General features: G+C 37.7%; 3 protein-coding genes across 5 annotated transcripts; 2 read left to right on the top strand and 1 right to left on the bottom strand.

The window, feature by feature from the left end:
• Positions 1-1,497: 1,497 nt before the first annotated feature.
• On the top strand, positions 1,498-27,353 carry LOC106138414 (ATP-binding cassette sub-family C member 4). 3 transcript variants are annotated; one of them, XM_060954355.1, is made up of 28 exons: positions 1,498-1,582; positions 1,873-1,986; positions 2,167-2,253; positions 2,817-2,902; positions 3,343-3,499; positions 14,027-14,234; positions 14,347-14,569; positions 15,655-15,811; positions 16,283-16,485; positions 16,700-16,957; positions 17,465-17,636; positions 17,969-18,111; positions 18,491-18,643; positions 19,000-19,193; positions 19,491-19,694; positions 20,022-20,230; positions 20,383-20,549; positions 21,171-21,397; positions 21,744-21,894; positions 22,597-22,723; positions 23,146-23,249; positions 23,469-23,586; positions 23,807-24,046; positions 24,521-24,707; positions 24,916-25,088; positions 25,215-25,314; positions 25,690-25,830; positions 26,360-27,353. In XM_060954355.1, the coding sequence occupies exons 3-28, from the start codon at positions 2,177-2,179 to the stop codon at positions 26,402-26,404; spliced, it is 4,224 nt and encodes a 1,407-aa protein (XP_060810338.1). In that variant the 5' UTR covers positions 1,498-1,582; positions 1,873-1,986; positions 2,167-2,176; the 3' UTR covers positions 26,405-27,353. The 3 variants fall into 3 exon arrangements, with proteins under 3 accessions (XP_060810338.1, XP_060810339.1, XP_060810337.1); XM_060954356.1 differs by lacking the exon at positions 1,873-1,986 and having other exon boundaries at positions 1,536-1,582; XM_060954354.1 differs by having other exon boundaries at positions 1,540-1,986.
• Positions 6,756-9,081, top strand: LOC132904345 (uncharacterized). Its single transcript, XM_060954358.1, has 2 exons — positions 6,756-6,939; positions 8,136-9,081. The coding sequence occupies exons 1-2, from the start codon at positions 6,756-6,758 to the stop codon at positions 8,795-8,797; spliced, it is 846 nt and encodes a 281-aa protein (XP_060810341.1). The 3' UTR covers positions 8,798-9,081.
• On the bottom strand, positions 6,933-9,298 carry LOC106143239 (uncharacterized). The gene is made up of 2 exons (XM_013345262.2): positions 8,875-9,298; positions 6,933-7,971 (listed from the first exon to the last, which is right to left on the bottom strand). Exons 1-2 carry the CDS (start codon positions 9,183-9,185, stop codon positions 7,092-7,094), a joined length of 1,191 nt encoding a protein of 396 aa, XP_013200716.1. The 5' UTR covers positions 9,186-9,298; the 3' UTR covers positions 6,933-7,091.

The following is a 27,353-nucleotide window of genomic DNA, read 5'->3' as shown; positions in this document are numbered from 1 at the left end:
TTAGGCGATAGGCTAGCAGCCTGTCACTATTCGAATCTCAATTCTATCATTAAGCCAAATAGCTGAACGTGGCCATTCAGTCTTTTCCAGACTGTTGGCTCTGTCTACCCCGCAAGGGATATAGACGTGACCATATGTAAGTAATCTAGTGGAAGAAAGGCGTAAACTCCACGTGAAAATACTGAATACCCACGATGAGGCAGCAAGAGAAGATCTACAGAAATTATTCTTGTAGAGTGACCCACAACGGCCTCGTCTCGGAGGACATACCGGTTCATGCTGGTGTGCGGCAGGGATGTCTTCATTCGCCTCTCCTCTTCCTTGCCGTTCTCGATGGCATAATGCATGACACGACCAACAACAAGCGCCGCGGCATAGAGTGGGGCCTCTTCAATGTCTTAGAAGACTTGGACTATGCCGATGATCTATGCCTGTTGAGTCACACACGCGCCGACATGCAGGCCAAGCTGGACAACCTACGACGAGAGGTTTTGAAGGTTGGACTAAAAGTGAATAATATCAGGAAGACCCAGGAAATGAGGTGCGGGACAACTGGCTCCCTGCCATTGCTTATCGGTGCAGAGGGTGTGGAGAGAGTCCACAAGTTCACCTACCTCGGTAGTGTAGTGTTGGAAACTGGAGGGACCGAAGAGGACATCACTTCGAGAATCGCTAAGGCAAGAGCAACCTTCGCACAGCTCCGTCCTGTATGGCAATCACGGAAACTGACTAGGAGAGTTAAGCTCAAAATATTCCGGTCCAATGTGAAAACCGTTTTGCTGTATGGGTGTGAGACGTGGAAGGTCACTAAAGACATCTCGCACCGTCTCCAAGTCGTCATTAACCGCTGTCTTCGCCGTATTCTCGGTGTTTACTGGCCTGAGAAAATCTCCAACGTAGACCTGTGGGAACGCTGCGGTGAGACTCCGATCGACCAGCAGATCAAACGCCGCAAATGGAACTGGATCAGCCACACGCTCCGAAGGGACCCCGAACAAATACCGAGACAAGCCCTAGACTGGAATCCCCAAGGAAAGCGTAAACGTGGCCGCCCTAAACAGACCTGGCGGCGGACAATCATCGCAGAGGTGAAGAATCTAGGGAAGACTTGGAGCGAAATAAAACGCGAAGCTCAAGACCGAGCGGGATGGCGACGCAGTGTGGATGCCCTCTGCCCCAGCTAGGGGACATAGGACCTTAAGTCAAGTAAGTCAATATGTATGTCATAATATGCTAATAGCTCGCAGTCTTTTACTAGGGAAGTTGTTGAAAAGAAAAAAAAATTCTATCTTCACAAGAGTGCTTGTAATAATCATAAAAATCCATTCAATAGTTTTTTCCTTATAAGAGACACAACCACACATCTATTCTTAAAAACTTTTGCTTTTTTTATATAAGTAGCTTTATAATCATTTTTATCAATGATGTACCGCTGCGACAAGTCGCAGGAAGAAATTGAAAAGTGAGTAGGTAGGTTCGCTTGGCTGGCTGGGCACGCACGAATGAGAATCAGGGTTAGGTCAGTTCAGTTCAGTCAGTTCAGTCAGTCAGTGGTCAGTGACGAGGTGACAAGTCATTGACGGTGAATTTTTTTCTTTGTCTTGTCTCGTTCTGTCTTTTTGTCGGCAACTTGTAAATTTGTCTCGAATTATTCAAATATACATTTTTCTATAGGTTTATGTGTCTTTTATGTAATTAAAATAGTCGCTGGTGATAATTTTTTGTAAAATATATAATATTGCCGACTCCATCCACATGCGAACATAAATTTTGTAATACGTTTTCCATAAATATCAGAATTTTACGTAAAGTAAATTATAATTGTATTTGTTGTTTTGAATATTTTCAAAGTACACAGACAAAATTTCATAGGTATTTCGCGTGGTACCGACCGGTACCTATTTCATAGGTGGATACCAATGGTATTCCATGACATCTTGTGACCCACCTTGAACATCACATAATAAGGGACCTATAGCATATCCAGTAAGTTGAAAAAAAAATTCATTCTTTGCTGTTTCATTGCTTTATTTATTTGTTTAAAAAATAACAGTGATTTTTCTTCTACCTACACTATTTTAGTAAACTTATAAAAATTATAAGTTAACTAAAAAGTTAGTACCTAAGTAACTAACTGCTTTATCAGTATCTATTTATTTTTTATAGATCCCTTAAAATGGAGTCAAATAAAAAGAAAAGTCGACCGTCACATCCCAGAGCAAGTGCCAATCCACTATCTTCCCTAACATTTGCGTAAGTATTTTTATTTGTTCCATACATCAGGGGCTTCCTGTGTAAATTTCAGTCTTAGTCCAGTAATTTTTGTGTTTATTAATCACAGACATGAAATCAAAAATAGGTACAAGTATTTTTATAATGGATTTTTGTGTTTTATGTAGAAATTTCCCTTCTTGAGTCTATGTGGAGCAGTCAAACAGATCTTTTAGGTTTTGTTTATATATTTTGTGGAGGAAATTCACTTGGTACTTTTTTGATCAATTTATACAATCAAATTAAATATTATCATGAATGCATATTATTAGGAAATTTGCATTTGTGAATTGCACCACCTGTAAGAGAATGCCACATGGTATAGAGTCCACCTGATTTATGTATATCTTAAAGTTATAATAACTTAAAGCTTACATTTTCTTATCTAAACTTGTGTTTTGACAGTCACAGAATAGATTTTACTGATTTAAAAAATAAAGGTAGGAGCTATCACATCTACAGGGCCTATATATTTCAGCAAATTAAACATAGAATTGAATATACATATTTTATCAAACATTATTTAAATCAATTTAATTGTTTAGATGGACTTTGCCAATTTTTTGGGGAGGCCTCAAAAAGGAGATGGAAGAACATGATCTGTATGAACCTTTGGATGAACATTCTTCAGGTAAAAATACTGTATTCTCATTTTATTTTTATTCATTTGGCATATAATACTCTTAAACAAAATATTCCATTGCTAAATGTTTAAATCTATGATGGCATATTTTTTAAGATTACTTAATAAAGGTATGTTCCTTAGTTGCACCTGTAAAAAATTACATGGGTAACCCAGGTTATGCATCACTGTCACTTATGTGAAATAACATTGCTGTAATAACAGTAAAAACAGTAAAATAACATTGCTAGTAAAAGTTGTATTTCTAAGGGGTAGAAACTATGTTGAGTTTTAATCATAACTCATGGTGTGGATAATGGTAGCATCTCACAACTTATAAATACCTACAAGACTAAACACATAATAAAAGACTTATTTTGAGGTATTTGGGGTATCGAATCCTGCATATTTTTTTCTTCTTTCTAATAGAAACTGAAACATTTATACAGGTCCTTTGGGAGATAAATTTGCCCGTCTCTGGGAGGAGGAAGTGGCCAGGGCAGGCAGTAAGAGAACACCCAGCCTTCTCAGAGTTATCTTGAGAGCATATGCGGCCCGGTGCATGTTGTACGGATTTGTTTTGTTGTTTATGGAATGTTGCATAAGGTAAGTTATTAAAGTATTTTTATTGCTTGTATGCTTCCTCCTTTGCCCCAATTTTCTTATCTATATTATGTTGCCCATTTGGACACATAATTAATAAAATGACATGGCATCAATATTTTTAACTATAACTATTGATTTTTATTCATAAACTGTTGTTTCAGTATACAGGTTTAATGGAGATGAGCTTTAGAAAATCTAGTAGATTTTTTAATCTGTAATGAGATTCTAACGTTATTTTAGTTTTAAAGTGACAAGAAAATTTATGTCATATTTCTAGACTTTATTTGTAAATAATTGATAAAATACTCCTAGCAGCTGCCCGAATTCAATATATCACACGTTCGTGCGTTTGTGCGGCATCGGCAGTTAATAATATTTAATAATAAATAATCTTTATTTGATTGTAAATACAATAATGATATCACATAGAATAGACAACACATACAAATGGTTCCCTACAGATTTCTGTCTACTCCTCTGTGAATGAGGCATAATCCATATTCATGTATTTTTGTTTAAATAAGAGCTATAAAAAGTCTAGAATACCAAAACGTACTATTCTTTCATCGTCTAAGCTTGCCTTATTTTAAATTATCCATCAGTGATCTGTCATTATACTTGCGTAATCTACATTTACTATATCAATGCTGTGGAGATAATTTTTATCGGAAATAGGCGAGCGGCCACGTGCGTAAATCACGTCCAAGATTCGATAGGAAATCTTTGACTATGCGTGAATGTTTAAGTAGCAATATGAAAGGATATTTTCTATAATTAAATACAATAAAAATAAGACTATAATATTTATATTGTAAATCTATTTATTTGAAAAGGGATTTTATATTTCGCAAAACAGAATAGATAAAAATTACTAACAAAAATGCCTATTTTTTAACATTTTTGTGCCCAAATTTGTATTTATTGGTAGAGGTATTTAAATTATAGATTGCCGATGAAACGGTGCGTCCAAAATAGTTAAGATTCTTGGCTACTTGTGTTAGTTAATGAATAAATCTAGCTTATTCAAATTTATTCTCAAAGGACCGCGTCTTAAACTCGCTAGACACCGAACTCAAATATATTAAATAAGATTAGAATGTATTTCAGAATACCGACCTATGTTTTGCTGGGTATGATTCATTACGATGGTAGGTATCCATAGGTACTCACCGGTCCCAATGTGTCATCAAAATACCAAAATCCATTAGACATATTAAGGCGTGTACTTAAGTAAACAAAAACATATTGCTTACACAATATGTTGCATAGCTTCTGTACACTTAATCTGTTTAATAATATTTACTTACGTAATTATCGCAAATGACCTACAGAATACATTCACCGTGTTAGTGAAACAAAATGATGCTGTTTTAAGAACATGTCATTGACCATTTAACAATATGTAAATATTGATTGTGTATGTTAATTGTGATATTTTTTTAGAATTCCACTGTATTTTGTCTACTTATACAGGTGATATGGAACTGATATAGATGGTACTGTTTGTTTTGGAATGCTATAAGTAATATTGTTGTATAGGATGATTCTAAAAGTTTATTTATCATTAAAAGTGAACACTTTTATTAAGATTTAATATTAGTAGGCATTTTTTAAGCAAAAAGGGTGATAACTTAAATCTAAAATCAACAAAATTTACTGAACTATAATAATGTTTTCCTTCAATTGTTTGATTTTTATTATCTCCCTAGATCAGTTCAATTGACGGAATATGATCATTTTTATTTCGTGGTTAGTTTGAGTACAAACTATGTGTGTTAAAAATTGTTTTAAGTACCTAACATTTGTTTGAGTTTAGAGACTATATTGTTTTGGTAAAACAATTGATGATTTATTACACCTATCTGAAGGTGAGTAAATGTTACGGTTACTCGAAAATCGTCCACAAGGTCGCTTCCTGGTAGTACTCTTCCATTATGCAACTCATTTCGTCGCTACAGTCTTTAAATTGCTCTAGTACCTATCTTTAATTGTCATCGTAGTAATAGTAAAATATAATATACATATACACAGAAAACATACATGTCGAAACAATTAAATTGGTATTGTGGAGAATGGATAACGTTTAAAAAAAGGACTCCTTTATTTAATTGAAAACACACTGTAACATACCTATCAACAAATTTATCTGGAATCAAATTAAACTGTAGCAAAGAACAGTATTTGTTTTGGTGTGTAACAAAATAAATACGGATATCTAAAGTTAGTCATTTATTTAGGTAGACTGAATATCATCATATGCGGACAGCATATTAATATCACTCCTTTTCATTTTCCTGGTTCTTAATTCCACATTTATTTATATATTTATGTACATCAACGAAAAACATACGAGTACATCTAGACGCCAGTATATATCCCTATTAAAATCTAGACTAAGGAGAAACTTTGTACACGTGCATTACTTATTTCTAAAGAAATTTCTTCCAGTAGGTCCATAACAAGAAAATATAAAGAAAGGCATTGCCCTGTGTTCGTATGAATAATATTTAAACTTAAAAACTTACTGATACTAATAAACCTAAATCGTATTTAATAATTCGGCAATGTCTCCAAATTTTTTCAAGCGGAACCCAAACTTTTTAAGAGTTTCGCCAATTACTTGCTGGCTCCGTCAATATAAAACTTATTTTTTCTGTCTTCTGCAAACTATTCAGTAAAAGGGCGGATGCCCTGAGGATGATGATGAGTAAAATATTGGTCCAATATGCAAAAATGTCCGTCAAACATTAAAACGTGCCATTTGTGCTAATGTCCTCGACCGTGGCATTCTCGGCTTGCGTCGGGTATCTAGTAGGAGTACATGTTATCTAATGTTCACGGTGACACACAGAATACATGTTTCTTTAGGTCTTTAATCTGTTGACCGTGGCTGTTTCTTTGTGGTCACTGAGTAAAGATGTACGTGTATTACTCGTACTTACGTTAGGCTGCAGTTAGACGACGCGAAAAAATTCTTGCGGCCGCCGCGCGGCGACCGCGCGGTGGCCGCGTACTAACTGTTCAGTTATAGCAAATTTATGTTTTATTATCTAGGACGTAAAGTTGAAATTAATTTTGAGTAACTAACTGCGCGGTGACCGCGCGGCGTTCGCTCCTCGATCACACGGCGGCCGCGCGGCCGTCTCGCTCGAATCACTCGAATGTTCTCGATGTACGCCCCGCGCCGGCGTCCCCGCATTCTCCTTTCATTGGACTTGCGTAGACATCGTGACGCGCGGACATCGTGATTTCGAAGATGGATGAACTGAGTATCAATCCTGAGACATTGATATCTTTAGTGGAAGAAAGAAATATCCTTTGGGATAAAACAAGCGAATCCTATAAGGATAAACGTCAAACACTAAAAGCCTGGCATGACCTATGTTCAATTATAAAAGAAGATTTCAATGACCTTCCAATTGGGGAAAAAAACACATACGGTAAGTTTTCCATCTTTTATTTGGTAATTAAAAAATTGTGAACATTCATCATCATCATAAATCGCAAAAAAATATTATTTGAGTTAAGTTTAAAATTGTTTTTTAACTGTGATATTCTTGCAATAAACGAGTGATTTGATAATTTTGAGTATCTATATATATTTGTTTTGCCATGGTACACTGCCCTGAGGAGAAACAAAATATTCAGCAAAATTTTGACGAACATTGTCTGCTATTAAAGGATCTGCATATTCTGATCGTGACAGTGTCTGTAGTTCAAAGCCTGAATCGACAATTAAATTACCTATGCCCTGTTCTTTATGTATGAAGTTTTGTAATAAACAACAGGTTTTTACAATGTCGACTGTGAGCTCCAAAGATACATTTGAAGGCCGATGGAGGATCCTCCATTTATTGGCCATTATGCCGAAAGCGCATTCCACATAACGTCTTGCTCTAGTAAGACGATAATTAAATATTGACATTGTTTCATTGAGTTCTCGACCACTAAATGGTCTCAGTACATTTTTGTGCAACGCGAATGCTTCATCCGCGACAAATACGTACGGTAATTGAAAATTAGTCTCTGGAATCAGAGCAGGCTGTGGTAAGTTAAGTGTATTGTTCAGCAGTCTCTTCCAAAAGACAGTTTCTTTAAAAACACTTGAATCGCAGTCCTTGCCATATGCACCAATATCTACAAATATAAAATTATAATTGGTGTCAACGACTGCCATTAATACAATAGAAAAAAAGTGTTTGTAATTTAAGAACATTGATCCAGATTTTGTAGGTTTAATTATTCTGATATGCTTCCCATCCACAGCACCTAGGCAGTGGGGAAAATTTGCAATAACAGCAAAGTCTTCAGCAATATTCAGCCATTCATTTTCTGATGGTATTTTCATATATATGTTTACTAGTTCTGACCATATACAGTTACACACTTCTTTAATGATAAACGATAATGTTGTTTTTCCAATTCTAAATGCGTATCTTAAATCGGCAAACGTGTGACCTGTTGCCAAGTACCTGTAAATATATAAAATGATATTAAGGAACTTATTTCAAGCAATTAATTATACTAATAGTATTAATATTAATTAACATGTTTCCTGATAATGAAACATAAAGAGGAATCATGCGAATTAAAAATAACTATATTTTTTAATGTGAATATTATTTTTAAATTCCAGGTAAAAAAGTTATTCAGAAATGGAAAAATATGCGAGATGGGTGGATGAAATGCGAAAAGAAAATGAGGGAAAACAAATCTGGATCTGCAACAAAAAAAGTTCATAAGTACCCATACTATGATAATATGTTGTTTTTAAAGAAAATATACAACCCCCGCGAAACTAATTCAAATTTTAAGAATTCTGAGCCAGGAAAAAGTAAACCAAATACGAAAAATAAAGAATTGAGTGATGTGGATGCAAAATTCATGAAGTTTATGGACTCTGTTGAAAAAGAAGAAGACAGTCGTATGATGTCGTTCTTTAAAGGAATTTTACCAACTGTTGAACAATTCAATGATGAAGATACTGTTGAGTTTCAGTACCAGGTGATGTCTATTGTGAGAAATATAAAAGCTAAAAACCAACAGCTCCAGAATGCTGGTTCGAAAAGGCCTTACTTTACTCCACCACCCGAGACTACGTATCGTCGAGAAGGCGAAAATGTATCATACGAAAGCACCTATCAGTATGGTTACACTACTGCTGCTGGATCTGGACGTCCGACAACACAACAATCATCTTATTCTGAAGAGTCCGAATCTACCGTAGGTGGAGAGCAATACAATTTTGCCAGTCCATCCAATTCAAGTATCGACGATTTAGATTTTACAAATATATAGTCTGCCTTACAAATTTATATATATAATGATTAATAAATACCACTTGACCAAGTAATTGTTATTATTTATTTACTTACCGCAATGTCACTGCTAATCTTTCTGTGGGGGTAATACTGTCCCGCATGTTAGTGTTCTGGTGCTTCAATTTATCATGTATGAAGTTGAGTAGTTTATCAAATGTTTTAACATCCATTCGGAAATAATCTGCGAATTCTTTTTCATCTTCTCGCAATTGGTTGTATAGCGTATGAAATTCACCAAACTCTTCTCGCCGTGCTAAAATAGGATGAATCCAAAATTTTCTACAATTCTTTTTTTCTTTCTTTTTGCTTTGTCGGTACAAGTAATATGCAATCATAATTTTATTCTTCTTAGTCAAATAGCTCATAACGAACACGTGTGAATTTTAAGAAAGACCAAGATCAACTGGAAATGGTTCGGGTTCGCAGTGGCGTGGCCACCAGGCCTGACCGCGCGGCCGCCGCGCGGTCACCATACTTTCGTCGCGCGGCCGACACGCTGTAACATTCCGCGTCATATAAACGCGCCCTTACACTACATAAGTTTGAGATAGATAAGTTCTAGTTTGGAAATTGATATATGATTTTTATGATAGAGGGGAAATAACTATTATTTTTTTAGCAATATATTTAATCTTTAAGATTCAGCATGAAATTTGAATTGTTATTTATTTAACCCAAAAACTTAAACGTTTATTGAACAATCGCTTAATGTATGGATTTATTGAAAATCAATTAAGTTCAATGAGTTGATGGAGTAGGTAATTTATGTAACTTTGAAAACTTTTCGTACATTAATAATTAAACACTGGGACAGAATTAGCTTCGCATGGTAGCAGTTGGCAAGGCGCTCGCTGGGTCAAGGTTTCTTGAAACGTCACGTCTCCATTTTTCTAGGCTGAAAGTAAAACTTTCTGACGAAAAAAGTTAAGGATCATCTTGTTCATGACTGGCAACTATTCTGAGACAATCGTACTGCGATAAAATATTATTTTGAAAGAAATTGTGATGAAATTAATTGTTTACCAAGGGTTTTCCCATATATCAATTATTGTACAATGACATCGATTATTTCGTCTTATGAGAAAATGCCTTTGTTTAAAATCATCATAATTATTTATTTCGTCCACTTTAAAACAATTTTATAATATAATTTCAGTTCTTAGAAATTAACGTGGTGTTGCGTAATCCCATACGATTGCGCAACAAACATGTGAGTTCTGGTTCCCATGTTATTTATAGGTACTTCTTTACCTATTGATTACGCATAGTTGTGAAACGACTCATATGTATCATCATCATCATCCCTAATCCATTGCTTGGTCTTGATATTATCCTTTTATTTATTCTACTATTCCCCGCGTGTTTGTTCCTATAAATCTTATTTTTCTTAATTATTTCGATGTATCATTTCACATAGAAGTCGTTCACGGACTAATCTTACAAAATCTATGAGATAATCAATAATTGCTTTGACGAGGTTATTTTTTTCTTTAACAAGTAGGTATATGTAAAATGTGTGTGAATCATGTGTGTAACGAACTTTGCTCGTCCTATTGAAACCTCCATTGCGTTTAGTGTACATGCACAATTCTCAGCAATCAATGATATATGTATTCATTCAATCTTGTGCCATTATGGCTCGAGTCGGCAGTTTGTCAACAGCTGCTGAACAAGGAAATAACGAATAGCGGATATGTGGGATGGGCTTTGATCATATATTTCTGTATATGGACTTAGACGATATCTAAGGATGGGTGACTTATTGACTTAGTTATGCAAGGAGTTCTCGAAGTCATAAAAATTTACCACCCCAGATTTCACGTCATTACTTCAAATATTACAAGCATAATACTTAACTACTCATAAGATATGGTCTATATTAATAAACAATTCTATGTTTACTGTTAATCATCAGTGATATGCATTTAGCCATGGAATTATTTTATCCGGTCGTTCTCGTTAAAATAGTTCCTTCTTCTTATTTTGAATCCTGTGTTATTTTCCTTCCTTTCCCAGAATCCACCAGCCCCGTTTCCTTGGTCATTTCATAAGTTATTTCAGCCAGTCTGAACACGGGACGTTGCGCGAAAAGCTGATTCGTCTTCGAGACGAAGTTATGTACGAGAGAGCCGAGATACTTAATACTTCTGTTATTGAGTGAGATTTACTAATAATTAAATAGTTATTCAGATGCATTGTATGTAAATATTTATTTGAGATGTAGAATAGTTAAAAGTTCATTGTATGGGCGCAGCTCTTTACCCTTGGGCGCAGCTCAATAGACGACAATTTATTTCGGTACAATACGGTATACAGGTAAGGTACGACTACCTGTTAAAAGTAGAGGTGAAGATTGATAAAAAATAAAGCTTTTCATTTTAGTTGTTTCGTAATTTTGACTCACTATTAAGCCCTTTATAGATTTATTAAGCTGTGTAGAAAGTTAGTTCGTTGATTTTATATGTATTTCCTTGTTTATTAATTATCGCAAGATAGTGCTGAAGCTGAAGAGTTAATATCCAGCGCGAAATTAGATTTTTATAAACGTTGACCCTGAGATAAAGCTGAGATAGACGTGTTTTAGTATTAACCCGCCAGTAGTCGCGCATGGGTCGAAAAGACCCAGAGCTACAGAATTTGATCCGTAATTTCTCTAATATTATTAGTTTTAGTTTGCCGCGCTAGGTACCTTCAAGTGACTTCATAGTGAACTCGTACCCCCCACCTCGGCCATTTCGCCTGCGGCGTTTGAACAGGACGGACGTGTCAAGTGAGTATGGGTCGTTTAGACCCTTACGCGACGGTTCATGTAAGTGTTTTTTATTACTATTAAAAATATAAATCATTATTATTATTTACAGAATGTCTCGTATGCGATTAGATGCCGCGACTATTGAAAAAATATTGTATGAAAATGAAATCGAAGGGGAAGAATGTTCGGAAATCGAAGATTACCTAGAAATGGACGAACATGATTGTAATTCTTGTCAAAGTTCGGAAGAGGAATCTACTGAGTTTGTATCTTCAAATCCAGTACCTACATCAGATAATTTATTTCAAAGAAGAACTGATCTAACTGATGTACCATTGAACTACATTCGTCAAGGACACTACGTCTCTAAAAATGGAGTTATTAAATGGAATATTGAAGAACCGCCCAGATCAGTACGGACGCGAAGCCACAACATTATCAGAGAGCGTCCTGGTCCGATCAATGAGGCTAAAAAAGCCCAAAAACATTTTTCAAAGATTTAGCTTTGAGTTTGGTGATGCCACAAATTCAAAAAAGATCTCTACCATCAGGGGTAGTAATGTTCGTGGTCAATGTTCGCTCTGTCCCCCTAAAAAGGATAGGAAGACCGAGACTCAGTGCCATTACTGTCAGGCATTTATTTGCCGAGATCATACGATGTTTGTGTGTGAAAATTGCAAAAAAAAGATTAATTAGAGTCTAAAAAACATACCAAAAATTTTTTTTTATTCTAAGATTGGTAATTTTATAGGACTTTTTTGTGATAGATTTTGAGGCTGATTGTTATAAAACTAAGATTGTCTAATTGTTTATAAGTATTTTTTTAAACGAAGATACTCAGATACTATAATAAAAACATAATTATAGTTGTTGATTATTAATAAAAATAAATAATTATCTAAGTTTTTTGAAGTGAAATGTTAATAGTAACTTTTTTCTAGCACATTTTTATTATTATAGATAAAGTTGATTGTTCCAGTAAAAGAAATTAAAATGTCAAATTATATTACTTGTTTTATTGTTAAATTTGTAACAAATACATTACTTCATTAAAAAATATATGTCTTGTGATTTAAATCATCTAAATAATATATGGGTCTTATCTACCCCGACGCGACTGTTGGTGTCCCAAAATGAAGCGCGAGTACTGGCAGGTTAATTAGTATTTGCCATAATGTATGTCACGTACTATTATATTTTTGTTGTATCATTCTACTAAAGACGGCCTCTGTGAGGCCACCGGAGGTCCCGGGTTCGAATCCTGGCCAGGGCAAGATGAGAAACGAACTTGCTCTGATTGGCCTGAGCCTTGGATGTTTATCTATATAAGTATTTATTATAAAATATAGTATCGTTGAGTTAGTATCTCGTAACACTAGTCTCGAACTTACTTCGAGGCTAACTCAATCTGTGTAATTTGTCCCATATATATTTATTTTTATTTATTATTTAAAGGTTTCTTCAATTAAACTACTTCAACAATTCAAACTACTTTATTTTTCTTTTACCGGTGACTTAACTTCAGGGAAATTTCCATTTGCCATTGGAAATTGGCGCCACGTTGTGACAAGTTAAAAGAGTTCTGTGGTTTATTATGGTTAACCGATTAACCAATGCTCAGACTATTTACTTATTATTATAATTTAAATCAAAAAGTTATTATATTTAGACTTGTTTTGAATTTAATTAGAACTTAGTTAATCAAGGTGCCGTTAGGAATCATCAAAAGTTTCTCAGACGACGACTACGGCGACACGGCACGGTGCCTCAAAATTAAAAGTCTCTCAAGTTTAAATTGCTTGTTTTTGAAAATTATTCTTTGTTTGTTTCTTTATGAAGTTTAGACTTATTAACTTGGGATCCATCTTTGGCGATGGGCTAGCCCTGTCACTATCTGTAATTCCATCATTAAACCATGCAGCTGACCGTGGCCTTCGCGTGTTTTGGAGACTATAGACGTGATATTTGTATGAATGAAGCGTTTCTTCCATCATAATCAATCATCCTCTGCCTTTTGCCTTAGTGGCTTCCTTATTTGACTGAAAGACGTTTGTTCTTATTTATGTATGGCGCAGTGTATAGTGTATCTGCCTCTGAATGTGGTTCAGTCCCGGATTCGTTTCATGGTCAGGCCGTGATTGAAAGCCAACTTTTCTGATTAGCCTGGAGAAAGTTCAATCTGTGTGATAAGCCCGCATGTATTTTATACTAGCTTTCAAGCGGGGGTCCCCTCTTGCGCTAATTTCCAGAAAAAAAAGAACATGTTAGGATGTCTATATCTGTTTAAGATTTCGTCGAAATCAGTTTAATAGTACGTCTTTATCCCTAACAGGGTAAACAGGGCTAACAGTCCAGCCATCAGTCCTGTAGTTTTTAAGTTTATTCGTTACAATCGAAAATAAATCTTTTCTCTTTATAATATTAAGCATGGATAACATATATTTTTCATCGCAGGATAGCACAGCCAGTGTTCCTTGGCAAATTAGTGGAGTACTACAGTCCCGGGCAGATCTCGGTGGCCAGGGAAGAAGCGTATGTGTACGCTGCCTTAGTGGTTCTGTGTTCGGCGCTCAACGTGTTCATAGTACATCCGTACATGATGGCCATCCTTCACATGGGAATGAAGTTTAGGGTTGCTTGCTGTTCATTAATTTACAGAAAGGTAAATGTTTAGACGACTTTTTAATGTACAGTAAAAAATGTGATAAAAAATAATCATTTTGTAAATGAAGTGGTATCAAAGTAATAGAGACACATTCATATTTTTTTTGCAGTCGCTAAGACTGTCCAAAACTGCACTCGGCGAAACAACAGTGGGACAAGTAGTAAATCTGTTATCCAATGACGTGAACCGTTTTGACGTGGCCATCATCTTCTTACACTATCTATGGATCGGGCCGTTAGCCACAGTAATCATAACGTACTTTATGTGGTTGGAGATTAGCTGGGCGGCGGTGGTGGGGGTCGGATTCATGTTGCTCTTCATACCTCTACAAGGTGAGTTGTGAAGCAATTCAATCTTAATTATTAATACCAATAATACTTCAGTCTAATAGCAACACCATCATCTGAGCCTTAAAAGTATTTTGTACTTTTTAAACACCTTGCGTCTAATAAAATGTGTATCAATATTTTGTTAGATGATTGAAACACAAAAAACCTGATTTTAGTCTACTCATGACCATTTTAGTGTTAGTCCCGGCGACATCACTCTGGAAAGAAGCCCTAGTTCCAAGAGGACTATCACCTTAGCTCAATATCAATTAATTATTTGTATGTTCTTTGCCAAAATGAATAATGATTTATCGAAGCTTTAAGCATAATGAAAATAATTGCACTGCAAACACGTTTTTATCAGAAAACAAGCGTACATACAGTAGCTGTCTAGTAACGCAGTCTCATCAAATGTTAAATTAATTTGCAACAGGGTAAATTACTTGTTAGCAAACTAATAATAACAGTATAACGGAGGATTATTAACGGTTACACTAATTACAAAGTGTCTATACTAATTAACTTGCTTCAAACTAGATTATTAACCTAATACTTTTAAACTATCGTTAAATATCAGTTAAATAGACGTCGCCAAAAGATGATATGATAGACTCAAAATTGAAAACTATACAGACCGGAAAATGCTGAAAGAGAAATTTCGGAAAACGGACCAAAGGGAGCAAAGTGGCATAGGGTGCTACTGGGAGCACGAAAAGACTTAATATAGATTTATTCTTATCTAAATACTATTTTCATAATGCTCAGACATTGAAAAAATTATTTAACTGTGGCATCATAGGATTATTTACCTAATTAATAATTTCTTAATATTAGGTAGGTACTAATCTATTGGGTTATTTGTGTCTATTGTAAGTCTTGACCTATGGGACTTTAATAAAAAAGTTCAGTTCAGAAATAGTTGCATTATAGAATTTACATAAACCGGTACGTACCGGTACGATATGTACCTACGTTCTTACCGATCTATATGTTAACTACATCTAAATATACAAACCTAATGATTAAACTGCACGACTAACTGGTTTAAACATTTACAATTTGTTTATGTGTAATATATTTATCCGTAGCGTATTTGGGCAAACGTACATCTGTGCTTCGGTTAAAAACTGCTCTAAGAACTGATGAGAGAGTGCGTCTTATGAACGAGATCCTGTCAGGAATACAGGTCATCAAGATGTACACATGGGAGAAGCCCTTTGCTGATCTGGTGGCTAAAGCGAGAAAGTAAGTATTTCATTCTACACAATCCATAATCATAAATTACGCATACTTTTATGTATGAAAATGATGGGAGCTGACAACCATCCCACAATTTACCTTAAATTATACATTTGAATGGAGGCTATGAAATTTCTCTTCCTTTGGGTTATCGTAAAAGGTTTGTTCATTTAACTGCGTGGACAATAACTACATACTCATTGTAAACTTTCATACAATTTTTTTATTTCGATATACATACCTACATAAAATCACGCCTCTTTCCCGGGGTAGGCAGAGACTACCTCTTTCCACTTGCTACGATCTCTGCATACTTCCTTCACTTCATCCACATTCATAACTCTTTGTTGCAAGCTCGGCGGTTTCGAGTACTTTTGACCTTATTTCGATATATAATTTTGAAATATTTCATTAAAACCAACATAACTGCTAACTTTAAAAAGTCGGTATGCTTTTAATTTGGCTGTTCTTTCACAGGCATGAAATTAAGCAGATCCGCGCTACGTCGTACATCCGCGGCGTTCTCACGTCGTTCATAATGTTCATGACCCGGATTTGTCTGTACTGCTCCATCATCGTGTACGTGCTCGTTCACAACAACATCACCGCCAAGCAAGTGTTCGTCATCACCAGTTTCTACAACATTCTGAGACAGACTATGACCGTGTTCTTCCCGCAAGGTGAGTTTACTTCACAATGCTCCTCTATTTGTATCACTCGTTTCTTTTTATCTCTGTCTCATCAAATTTTGAGTCAACTCTATTCATTATATGTCTATTGTAGGTACACATCAAGCTCATCTACACATTTTTGTTTAAAAACCAAATTCACATATTTAAGTTCGTTTTCTTTTTACAAAACTACATTCTTAACAAAAAATACAATATGTTTCAGGTATTGCTCAAGTAGCCGAAGCCACAATATCAATCAAACGACTGCAAAGCTTCATGCTTTACGAAGATACAAGTAAGCCAGTGCCCGGGCTGGCCGATATACAGACTTCTGGCAAAACGAAGGTGGAGAAAGAAGACAGTAAAGATGACATCGTAAAAGATAAACAGAGTTTGGAGGTGCCGCAGGACGTGCCACAAGAGTCGCCACGGGTTTCAGCTGCCGACACGAAGGTGGATGTGGAGGGACTGAAAGGGAACGGTAAATCATATTTACCAATATATTTTTTTGTCTCTTGATTGTTAAATGAAGAGTCGCTTATGTAGAACTAGCTGTACCCACGACTTCGTCCGCATGGAATAGTCATTATGGGCATCATTGAAGCCCTGAAGGATGAATAAATATCCCCGTTTTTTTTTTCACATTTTCCATTATTTCTTCGCTCCTAATAGTTGCAGCGCAATGTTATATAGGCTAAAGCCTTCCTCGATAAATGGTCTATTCAACACAAAAATAATTTTTCAATTCGAACCAGTAGTTCCTGAGATAAGCGCGTTCAAACAAACAAACTCTTCAGCTTTATAATATTAGTATAGATATGACTCTCAAAATCTGGAAAAATTCATTGCTATAAAGGAAAAGTATTTTTTTTTGTCTTAAACTTTATATCCCTTTATTAAGTGAAAGTCGTATCTTTTCTCTAGTTTTGCAGCCATGATATATTTGTATCCAGTCCACCAACAATAAAATATACTAACTTATGTACAGGTAACGTAAATCTAGCGCCTCTAGAATCAGGCGAGGAAGACGAACAGGAATTGTTATCGCGTGTGGAACAAGACGCGCGGGGCGTGCGCCTCAAACACGCTACGGCCAAATGGATTGAGTCACATCCCGAGAACACACTCACTGATCTGTCGCTCACCATCAAGCCTGGCAAGTAAGTTGAAATTGAGAATATTGTTTTTTTATCGATATGTTTTTGCCAACGCACGCTATTCGATTCTGGAATTAACTCGATGAGTTTGAAGTTAGAATATTATATTATTTTTAATTGACTGATGTTTTGTGATTATTTTGTCTATAAAATAGTTGTTGATCAGTTCCATGTTTGCGGAAGTGCAAGCTTGTGGAAAGATGATATGAAATTTAAGAATCCTTTCCAATTAGTTGGTATGATAACAAAAATCCAGACAGACAGACTATCAACGGGCCCCAAAATGTATCTATCTATATATCTTTTTTCCTCCTAAAGATATCATTTGTCACCAGGCTAATAGCAGTGATCGGTCCAGTAGGCGCCGGCAAGTCGTCGCTGCTGCACGTGTTGTTGCGAGAGTTGCCGCTGCAGTCGGGCAGCTTGCACGTTGGAGGAACAGTGTCCTACGCCAGCCAGGAGCCGTGGTTGTTTGCAGGTTTGTGTTTTTTAATTAATAGTGTTGACGCACAGAACGGATATATCCTCCTTTTAAGTGTAAATTTCTGCCTATTAAGGGTAAAATAAAATAGATAAAATATACAAACTAGGGTCAGATTAGCTGTCTAAAAGAATAACCTACCTAGATGGCCATGTTTCTAACTATAGGCCAGGCAGAAGTCGCGTGACTCTTCTCAACATATTTTTTAAACGTTTATTTACCGGTAATATAAGAAATCAAATAGGAGATCTGACAACCCTATCGGAGTTGCTGTAAAAAGTTGAATGCGCGCCGTTTTGAATCGTCAAAATTAGAAATCAACAAAGTTATGGCTCTTATTGTCAGGTGACTCCATACAGTCTTGTTGTAATTACAGGTAGCGTCCGTCAGAACATTCTTTTCGGTCAGGCAATGGACCGTCCGCGGTACAACGCGGTGGTGCGTCGTTGTGCGCTGGACCGGGATTTCCAAATGTTCCCACACGGGGACAAGACCGTCGTCGGAGAGAGGGGAGTTAGCCTTAGTGGAGGTAAAAATAACTATAAATTTCCAGTATTGAGTTTCGAATTTAGGAGAGGTTTTTCGAATTTTGTTACTTATCGCTGCCGGCTTAAAATTACTAAATTCGAAAAATTCCTATACGAATCTTTTGCGTTTGAAGAGATGAACTGAGAAATTATACGAGCATAAGAAATCAAAGCAAAACAAGGCTTATGAAACATACAGATAATAGTCCACTATTGTCTTCATTATTAATTAAATGAAATTACGTTTTGTGTTCCTATAGGAAACGCAGAACTAGCGCATCAATGGCGTTAGTTCTGTTCTAGTTCTGTTCAGCTCGCTATATTTCTGGTCAAGCTATATCCCTTTTCTGGTTTTCAGGTCAACGTGCCCGCATCTCTCTGGCCCGATCAGTTTACAAACGCGCGGACATCTATCTACTTGATGATCCTTTATCAGCGGTGGACGCCCACGTCGGCCGGCATCTGTTTGAGTCGTGTGTGGTCGGCTATCTCCGCAACACTACGAGGATCCTTGTTACTCACCAGCTGCAGTTCCTGAGGGACGTCGACCAGGTATACATCTGTTTCTAGAAGACATTGTGAGGGTTAATACTTAATAGTCCAAAAATTATGAAAAATAAATGCGTAGAAACCTATCACTTCTGCCATTATGAGACTCGAGCTAGGCATACTATTCAGTTTTGTTTTGCATGTCAATAAACGGCATTTGAACGACAGCGGATTTGTTGCCTATTAAGATTTTATCATTTTATGATAGACGTGATCGCGTGAACAAGCACCAAGGCTTGCAACGATTACTGGAAGTCGATGTTTAGAACGATCTTCTTATTTTATTCCCGTTGTTTCCAGATCGTCATACTAAAGAATGGTGCAATCGCAGCGGCTGGGGACTTCGAAACACTCAGTGCTTCAGGTCTTGATTTCGCGTCTCTCCTCGCCCGGAACCAAGAGGAGCAGGTGAAGCCTGCCGCGGAACAACCAATAGACGCGGAGGAGTCTGCGGCCGCTGTATTGCAAGGCAGCTTCAGAAAGCGGCAGATGAGCATACATTCGGTAAATTATGTGGCGATAGGTATATAATCTTCGTGTAACTTTATTTGCTGGCCTACAACAAGATGTAAAAATCTAAAACGCAAACGTTGTTTAATAATTCGCATCCAGATCCTGCTCGACATTTAATAAATGTCTTCTCTAGGACTAGCTCATTGGTCATTATAACTGGCCACATTGTAGTGCTACGTTAGATTACGAGTAGATCTCCTCTTTTTGCGACCACCGTCTTCATGTTCTGGTTTGACCTGGACATCTTCGACGCAATGTTTGTGATTATATACGTTGCACGTGTATATAAATAAAAAATGACTGTATTAATGCGCACAGGTGAGTTCGATGGACAACCTGACGGCAACAGCGCCGCCGGAGGACGCGCGCACGGAGGCGGAGCTGCGGTCGGCGGGCGCGGTGTCCGGCGCCGTGTACGGGGCCTACCTGCGCGCCAGCGGGCATCCGCTGCTCGTCGCCTTCATGACGTTCGTCGCTGTGGTGTCGCAGGTGCTGGGCTCAGGATTCGACTGGTGGACTGGATTCTGGTAAGTCATTTTGACATTTTAATAGACAGATTTATTATAGACAAATAAGTTATTAACCAGTTTATAACAGGATGGTTAGACTGTAATGGAACTACTGGCCGACTGCGTAATTTGTCAGTATATATTTAAAGTTATTACTTATTTGTTTACAGGGTCAATTTGGAGGAAGAAAACCCGTCAGCGGTATTGGCTACGATGGAGAAAAGCAATCAGACCGGTCCAATTGAGTTTGCCACTAGTTATGAGGAAAAGCTTGTTTCTAACGTGTACTACAGTAGTTTTGACTTGTCTAGATATGACTGTATTTACATATACACAGGTAATTCAACAAAATGTGAAACACTATTTTAGAGTTTATGAATTTGTCCTTTTAACCCACTTTAAGCCCTGAAATATTTAAAAAAATATATATTTTAAATGTTCTTATAGTGTTGGGAAAGTTTGGAATGCCTATTGTTAATTCTGATATTAAAGATCGCATGACTTTGGTGTTTAGTTTTTCGTCCCCGTAAATTAACACAAATGCGCTTCGTGAAGTGCATTTATTGTTACGAGGACTTGATATTCGTTGTAACACTTCGTGGTCAGGTATCACACTCTGATTGCTTTTTTTTGTGGGGATGATTGATCCTTCGCCTGCTTCCAGTAATACTGACGTTAAATTAGTGTCTTATCTGTTGACGGCCTCTGTGGCGCAGCGGTAATACGCTTGTCGCGGGTTCGAAACCCGGTCAGGGCATGATGAGAAACGAACTTTTTCTGTTTGGTCTGGGTTTGGATGTTTATTTATATAAGTATTTATTATAAAATATAGTATCGTTGAGTTAGTATCTTGTAACACAAGTTTCGAACTTACTTTGAGGCTAACTCATCTGTGTAATTTGTCCCGTATATATTTATTTATTATTGTTACAATATATATCATAATATTGATTTCTAGGCATGGTGGTCGCGCTTGTAGTGATATCCCTTCTGCGCTCGTTCATGTTCTTCTCTATGGCGATGCGAGCGTCCACCCGGCTCCACAACAACATGTTCCAGGCCATCACCCGGGCGCCCATGAGATTCTTCCACGTCAATCCGTCTGGAAGAATCCTGAATAGATTCTCAAAGGATATGGGAGCAGTGGACGAAGTTTTGCCAGCGGCACTTTTGGATGTTCTACAGGTATACTCATATATACAATATACATACATACATAAAATCACGCCTCTCTCCCGGAGGGGTAGGCTACCTCTTTCCACTTGCCACGATCTCTGCATACTTCCTTCGCTTCATCCACATTCATAACTCTCTTCATGCAAGCTCGGCATATACAATATGGTAATGTTAAGTTGTTTAAAAGGCGTGTCACACTAAAGTAGTGGAGCACAAACCAACATATGAAATGTGACAGAAATATGCTGTTTTTAGTGGACCTCAGTTTCAAGGTCTTCAATCGGAAAAACGCTTATTTCCTGAGTAGAAACAATGGTTAACGAACTAAATATGAATAAATATCATCTTTTTTCAGATCGGCCTCTCGCTGATCGGTATCGTGGTGGTGGTGGCGGTGGTGAACTACTGGCTGTTGGTGCCGACGATGGTGATCGGAGTCGTGTTCTACCTTCTGCGCATCTTCTACCTGTCGTCCTCGCGCAGCATCAAGCGGCTCGAGGGTGTGAGTGAGTCATCTCTGAGGCCACTCTCTAGTGTGCTGTACTGTGATCTTATATCGGCTGCTGCCTGCTGCGGCTCTGCCTGTCCCTCTCACCCGCATCAAGCGGCTCGAGGGTGTGAGTGAGTCATCTCTGAGGCCACTCTCTAGTGTGCTGTACTGTGATCTTATATCGGCTGCTGCCTGCTGCGGCTCTGCCTGTCCCTCTCACCCGCATCAAGCGGCTCGAGGGTGTGAGTGAGTCATCTCTGAGGCCACTCTCTAGTGTGCTGCACTGTGATCTTATACCGGCTGCTGTCTACCTGCTGCGGCTCTGCCTGTCCCTCTCGCCAGCATCAAGCGGCTCGAGGGTGTGAGTGAGTCATCTCTGAGGCCACTCTCTAGTGTGTGCTATGTCAGTTATACTGCAATTTTATCTATTGCGCCTATTTGGATGTTCAACATAGTGGGGTTTCCTTAGGTCCTCAGTCCATTCGAGGTATACTCTTAAACATTTATGCTAAACTGAAGCTTTTCACCAATAATCAAGCGACACGTATCACCAAAGGTAATAAATAATTCTATACATTTATAAAGTATCCACAAGAAAATGTGTGTCAAAAAATAAATAAAAACACTACAACGTTCTTTTCTGGATTCAAAACGCTTCTCACTATTATTGCATTTACATTTGTTTGAGTGTAATATAATGGAAACATTATCTTTCCAGCTCGAAGCCCGGTGTTCTCCCACCTTAACGCGACTCTGCAAGGAATCACCACCATACGTGCGTTTGGTGCTCAGGAGGCTCTTATAAGGGAATTCGATAATCACCAAGACTTGCACAGTTCTGCTTGGTAAGTAAGCAAAATTCTTTAACATAGCCAAATATCTCAAAGAGCCTGGACTTAAAGGTCATGTTCAGTTGGATGGTTTGATTGATACTAAAAAGTGACAGGTTGCTAGCCCATCACCAAAAAGAAGAATCCCAAGTTTATCAGCCTCTCCCTCGGTTTATTGTGCATTTTATGTTTTCTTCGCTGTGCTATGGGAAGTCAATCTATTCTTTGAGCCACATAATACCACATCTATGGGCAAGATTAAATGGTCCTATTAAAATGAAACTACACGGCCTTTTTTCATTTTTTCATGGGAGGACTGTAACTGGTATATGCATTGAATCACCATTACTGATGTTACCATGACACACCTACCAAGCACAGCTCGGTCACCCAGGCTCTTAAAAACTTTTAATTTTCAAATGTTTTTTTTTTTCAAGGTATTTATTCATCGCAAGTTCCCGTGCATTTGGCTTTTGGCTGGACCTCGTGTGCGTTGTTTACATAGGAGTGGTCACGCTTAGCTTTTTAGTTATGGGAGAAGGTAAGGTTTAACATTATATGTATAATTGCACATTTTTCTGAAAGTAAAGGAGAGTTTGTTGCCTATTTATCCTGCTCTTTGGTCATCATTTTAACGTTTGGTCCTCCCTGGTAAAGAGTCCAGGTTATTATATGATTACAATCCAGTAATGATTTCTGTACGTTATAACACAGAGCATCTACTAAGTAAGAGTTTTACCAAATTTGTGTTGAATTATAGATGAGTATGGCGGTAACGTGGGCCTAGCCATCACTCAGGCCATGGCTCTCACCGGCATGTTCCAGTGGGGTATGCGCCAGTCCACGGAGCTGGAAAACCAGATGACCAGTGTGGAAAGGTAATGTGGTCACATGATTTTATTCATATAGGCCCTTGTATCTTTATCAGACAGAGTCGCCATACAGTTGATGTATTTGATGTGGTTTCCAGTAGAACTATTCTACTGAATCTTTTCTCGTGAACATGTGATACATTTTAACACATCCTGTTAGAGGAGCTAGGAACAGTTTCATAAAATTTATTGCCGTAACCATTAAAACGAACAATTGTATCAACAGAATCCAAGAATATTCAAACATCGAATCGGAGCCGCCCTTGCAATCTGCGCCGGAGAAGAAGCCGCCGCCATCTTGGCCGGAGTCGGGCCGACTGGAATTCCGCCATGTTCACTTGTATTACGCGCCTGGGGAACCACCCGTGTTAAAAGACCTAACTCTGATCATACAGCCAAAGGAGAAGGTCGGCATTGTTGGCAGAACCGGAGCAGGGAAGAGTTCGCTTATAAACGCGCTTTTTAGGTGAGTTTTCATTTTTGTAATAATCGTGCAAAGACAGAAACCGTAAACGGTTAATGTCCGTTCTTACAAGTTCAAATAATACGAACGAATACATACATACATAAAATCACGCCTCTTTCCCGGAGGAGTAGGTATCTCTGCCTAAAAATACCTAATAATATCGGGACTACTTATAGATTTTTTGGTCTCCAAATTAAAAATATTTTTGGACACGTTACATAATTTTTGAATGTCGGAAGTGTTACTATAAATTTGAACTTGATATGTACAGTACAGTAGTTACCAAGAATGATCCTAATATAATCTTACATACATAAAATCACGCCTCTTTCCTGGAAGGGTAGGCAGATACTACCTCTTTCCACCTGCCACGATCTCTGCATACTTCCTTCGCTTCATCTACATTCATAACTCTCTTCATGCAAAATTTTTTAATCATTCTATTTTTAAAACTGAATTATCATGACACTCTAGATTGGCAACAATCGAGGGCGAGATAATAATCGACGGGCGGGAGACCTCCACACTGGGGCTACACGAGCTTCGTAGCCGGGTGTCCATCATCCCGCAGGAACCCGTGTTATTCTCAGGAACCATGCGACACAATCTTGATCCTTTTGACGAGTACCCCGATCAGGTGCTATGGAAGGCATTGGAGGAGGTACGTACTTGAATTTAAAAAGGTTACTGATGTCGGAAGGATGTCGAAATCAGAACCATTTGACAGTTTATGCTCAAAAGCTCTTTTACAAAATGTTCCCTGGTCATAAAATATCTCTCGCAGAATGCCTCTTATGCAAATGTCTGCTTCGCAAAATGTCTCTGTATGCCAATTTTCTTGTCATATTAAAGTGGTTACATTTTTCCAGGTGGAGCTGAAAGAAGCCGTGATGGAACTGCCCGCGGGACTCTCCTCTCGCATTGCTGAAGGCGGCGGGAACTTCTCAGTGGGCCAGCGGCAGCTCGTGTGCCTCGCGCGCGCCATCGTGCGCCGGAACCGGCTGCTGGTGCTCGACGAGGCCACCGCCAACGTCGACCCGCAGTATGTACACGTGCTGCAGCTATACTGTCCTGTGTACCATTACAAGTTTCGAAATTACCCTGGGGCAAGTTTAATCTGTGCGATTTGTCTGTGTAAATAAATGTGTCTATTATATTCTATTTACAGGACCGACGCTCTTATACAAACTACAATAAGGAACAAATTCGCAGAGTGCACTGTACTTACAATAGCTCATCGTTTACACACCGTTATGGATTCGGATAAGGTAAATATTTTACTAATAACTAAAAATAAAGTAAAAAATGGTCTTTTTATTTCTCATCTAGATCTAAATTCATAATTTCACGATTATGAATCAGGTCACGTTATTTTTCTTTTCCAAATTTGATTTAAATGAGTGACCTCATCATAACGGTTATTCTGCATTCAGGATATTGTTATCAAATAGATTAATGATGATGGCCCTCTCTTTGGAGTAAAAATAACACACACACACAGATGTGCAGAAGTATATTTATTTTTAAAATAAGACAAAATATTTACAACTTTATACTTCCGTAGCAAGTCGTATCCTCTCGAAAAGAGGTGTGATTTTGTGTACATATGTATGGTGCTGATAAAAAATGTGAATGTTGAACAGGTGCTGGTAATGGACGCGGGTCAGATGGTGGAGTTCGATCACCCGCACGTGCTGCTGCAGCGCGAGGACGGCGTGCTGCGCGCCATGGTGCGGCAGACCGGCCGCGCCATGGCCGGCTCGCTCGGCGCCGTCGCGCGCCAGGTGGGTGTTACCCAGGTCACCTCCAGTATCAGGCACCATCTTGTGTATCAGAGGGGGTCGACTGGTGAACATAGGCCTCCCTCAATGATTTGCACCCTGCTCTATTAGAAACAACCTGCATCCAACGTTGCCCCGCGACCTTCACCAGGTCTGCGGTCCATCTCGCGGGAGGCCGTTCTCCGAGATGGACCGCACCACATTTCCAATACGTGGTCTCCACTCGCGGATTAGTCTCAATATCAGATGGATGCGGGTCTGATGGTGCAGTTGGATTACGTTCACCATCACAGCGCAACCCGTATGTTTACTCTTCTTCCTCTTAGAGTTAATCCCGAAGAAAAAGAGAGGCCGGAGTGTGTTTCTGACCATAATCCTGGATTGGGTAAATAAGGTTTTTCACGAAACGTCTAAACCTAAATTTTGAACATAACTAATCCAGGCGACTAGATATTTTTAAGGTTTCCTCACGATGTTTTCCCTCTCCAAAAACCATCGGTAAGCACTAAATATCACAATATTTTGTTTTCAGGGATACGACAAAAAGCACCAGAGTTCGCCTACAAGTTCAAATTGATGCAATTAGTAATAGATATAGGATTTAATTATACACGTTCCTATACTATAGATATGAAGATGATCTGATAATTCGAATCAAAAAGCACGGTCTAGGACTGTCGCTACAAAAACTAATGGATCTGTTTGTAGTACTCGGGACGCGCAAAACTTCGGTATTATTGCGGTGGTAATGTTACGAGTATATCTGATCAATAAATCACAACGTGCCATTCCTACAAATAACTATAATATTTATGCATTCCATAGCCACGAGTTTTACGCGTCCCCGACCTAATACACCGAAAATGTCACAATTTCTAACACTTTTAGTTTTACAAATCGAATTTATTTTTAAGAATAGTTATAACAGTACTTATAGAACCGTGAATTTCACAAAAACAAGTGATATTTTAGCGTATTTTTATTCTAAAGATTATATACCAAATTGTTAATACTGTGATTTTAGAATGTCCTATACTTGAATGGTTTCTAATCATGAAAAATTATTGTTGACTGAGGTTTTGTAAGACGTGGTCCATGTTTGGCTAACTATTACTACTTTTCACTTGCCACGATCCTTGCAGACATATTTCGCTTCATTCAATTCCATCACTACTTCGTGCAAGGTCGTCGGTTTAGGGTAGTTACTCTTGATCTGACCTTTTGCCAGAAAAACGCTCTGATTTGAGAAAGTTAAACTATATAGTTAGGTGCTAATTTCCTGTGTACGTACACAAGTACTATACAGGTTTTCTGAAAATCGTGGCCTTATTATTCTAATTATTATTATGTACTTATTTGTAACTGAAATCTCAATAATGGAATATTGTTACTTAAATCTCTTATTTAAATAAATGAATGTTTTATTCAGCAATTTTACTTATTTTGAATGTTATCAATGATATGCGTGCCGTGCCGGTTTTGAAATGTAAAAGTGTACACTATGAAACTGTTGTTGTGTGCAATCA

Source organism: Amyelois transitella, chromosome 4, assembly GCF_032362555.1.
Source record: "Amyelois transitella isolate CPQ chromosome 4, ilAmyTran1.1, whole genome shotgun sequence".
In the NCBI taxonomy this organism is placed as follows: domain Eukaryota; kingdom Metazoa; phylum Arthropoda; class Insecta; order Lepidoptera; family Pyralidae; genus Amyelois; species Amyelois transitella.
The sequence above is the reverse complement of the archived record's forward strand: the minus strand, read 5'-3'. Positions and strand labels throughout refer to the sequence as shown.

Excerpts from the sequence above, each read along its gene's own strand:
- LOC106138414 (XM_060954355.1), top strand. The coding sequence starts at position 2,177 with ATGGAGTCAAATAAAAAGAAAAGTCGACCGTCACATCCCAGAGCAAGT. Across the intron at positions 16,958-17,464 it reads GGAGGGACTGAAAGGGAACG|GTAACGTAAATCTAGCGCCT; the intron begins GTAAATCATATT and ends ACTTATGTACAG. Across the intron at positions 17,637-17,968 it reads CTCACCATCAAGCCTGGCAA|GCTAATAGCAGTGATCGGTC; the intron begins GTAAGTTGAAAT and ends ATTTGTCACCAG.
- LOC132904345 (XM_060954358.1), top strand. The coding sequence starts at position 6,756 with ATGGATGAACTGAGTATCAATCCTGAGACATTGATATCTTTAGTGGAA. Across the intron at positions 6,940-8,135 it reads TGGGGAAAAAAACACATACG|GTAAAAAAGTTATTCAGAAA; the intron begins GTAAGTTTTCCA and ends TTTAAATTCCAG.
- LOC106143239 (XM_013345262.2), bottom strand. The coding sequence starts at position 9,185 with ATGAGCTATTTGACTAAGAAGAATAAAATTATGATTGCATATTACTTG. Across the intron at positions 7,972-8,874 it reads AGATTAGCAGTGACATTGCG|GTACTTGGCAACAGGTCACA; the intron begins GTAAGTAAATAA and ends ATATATTTACAG.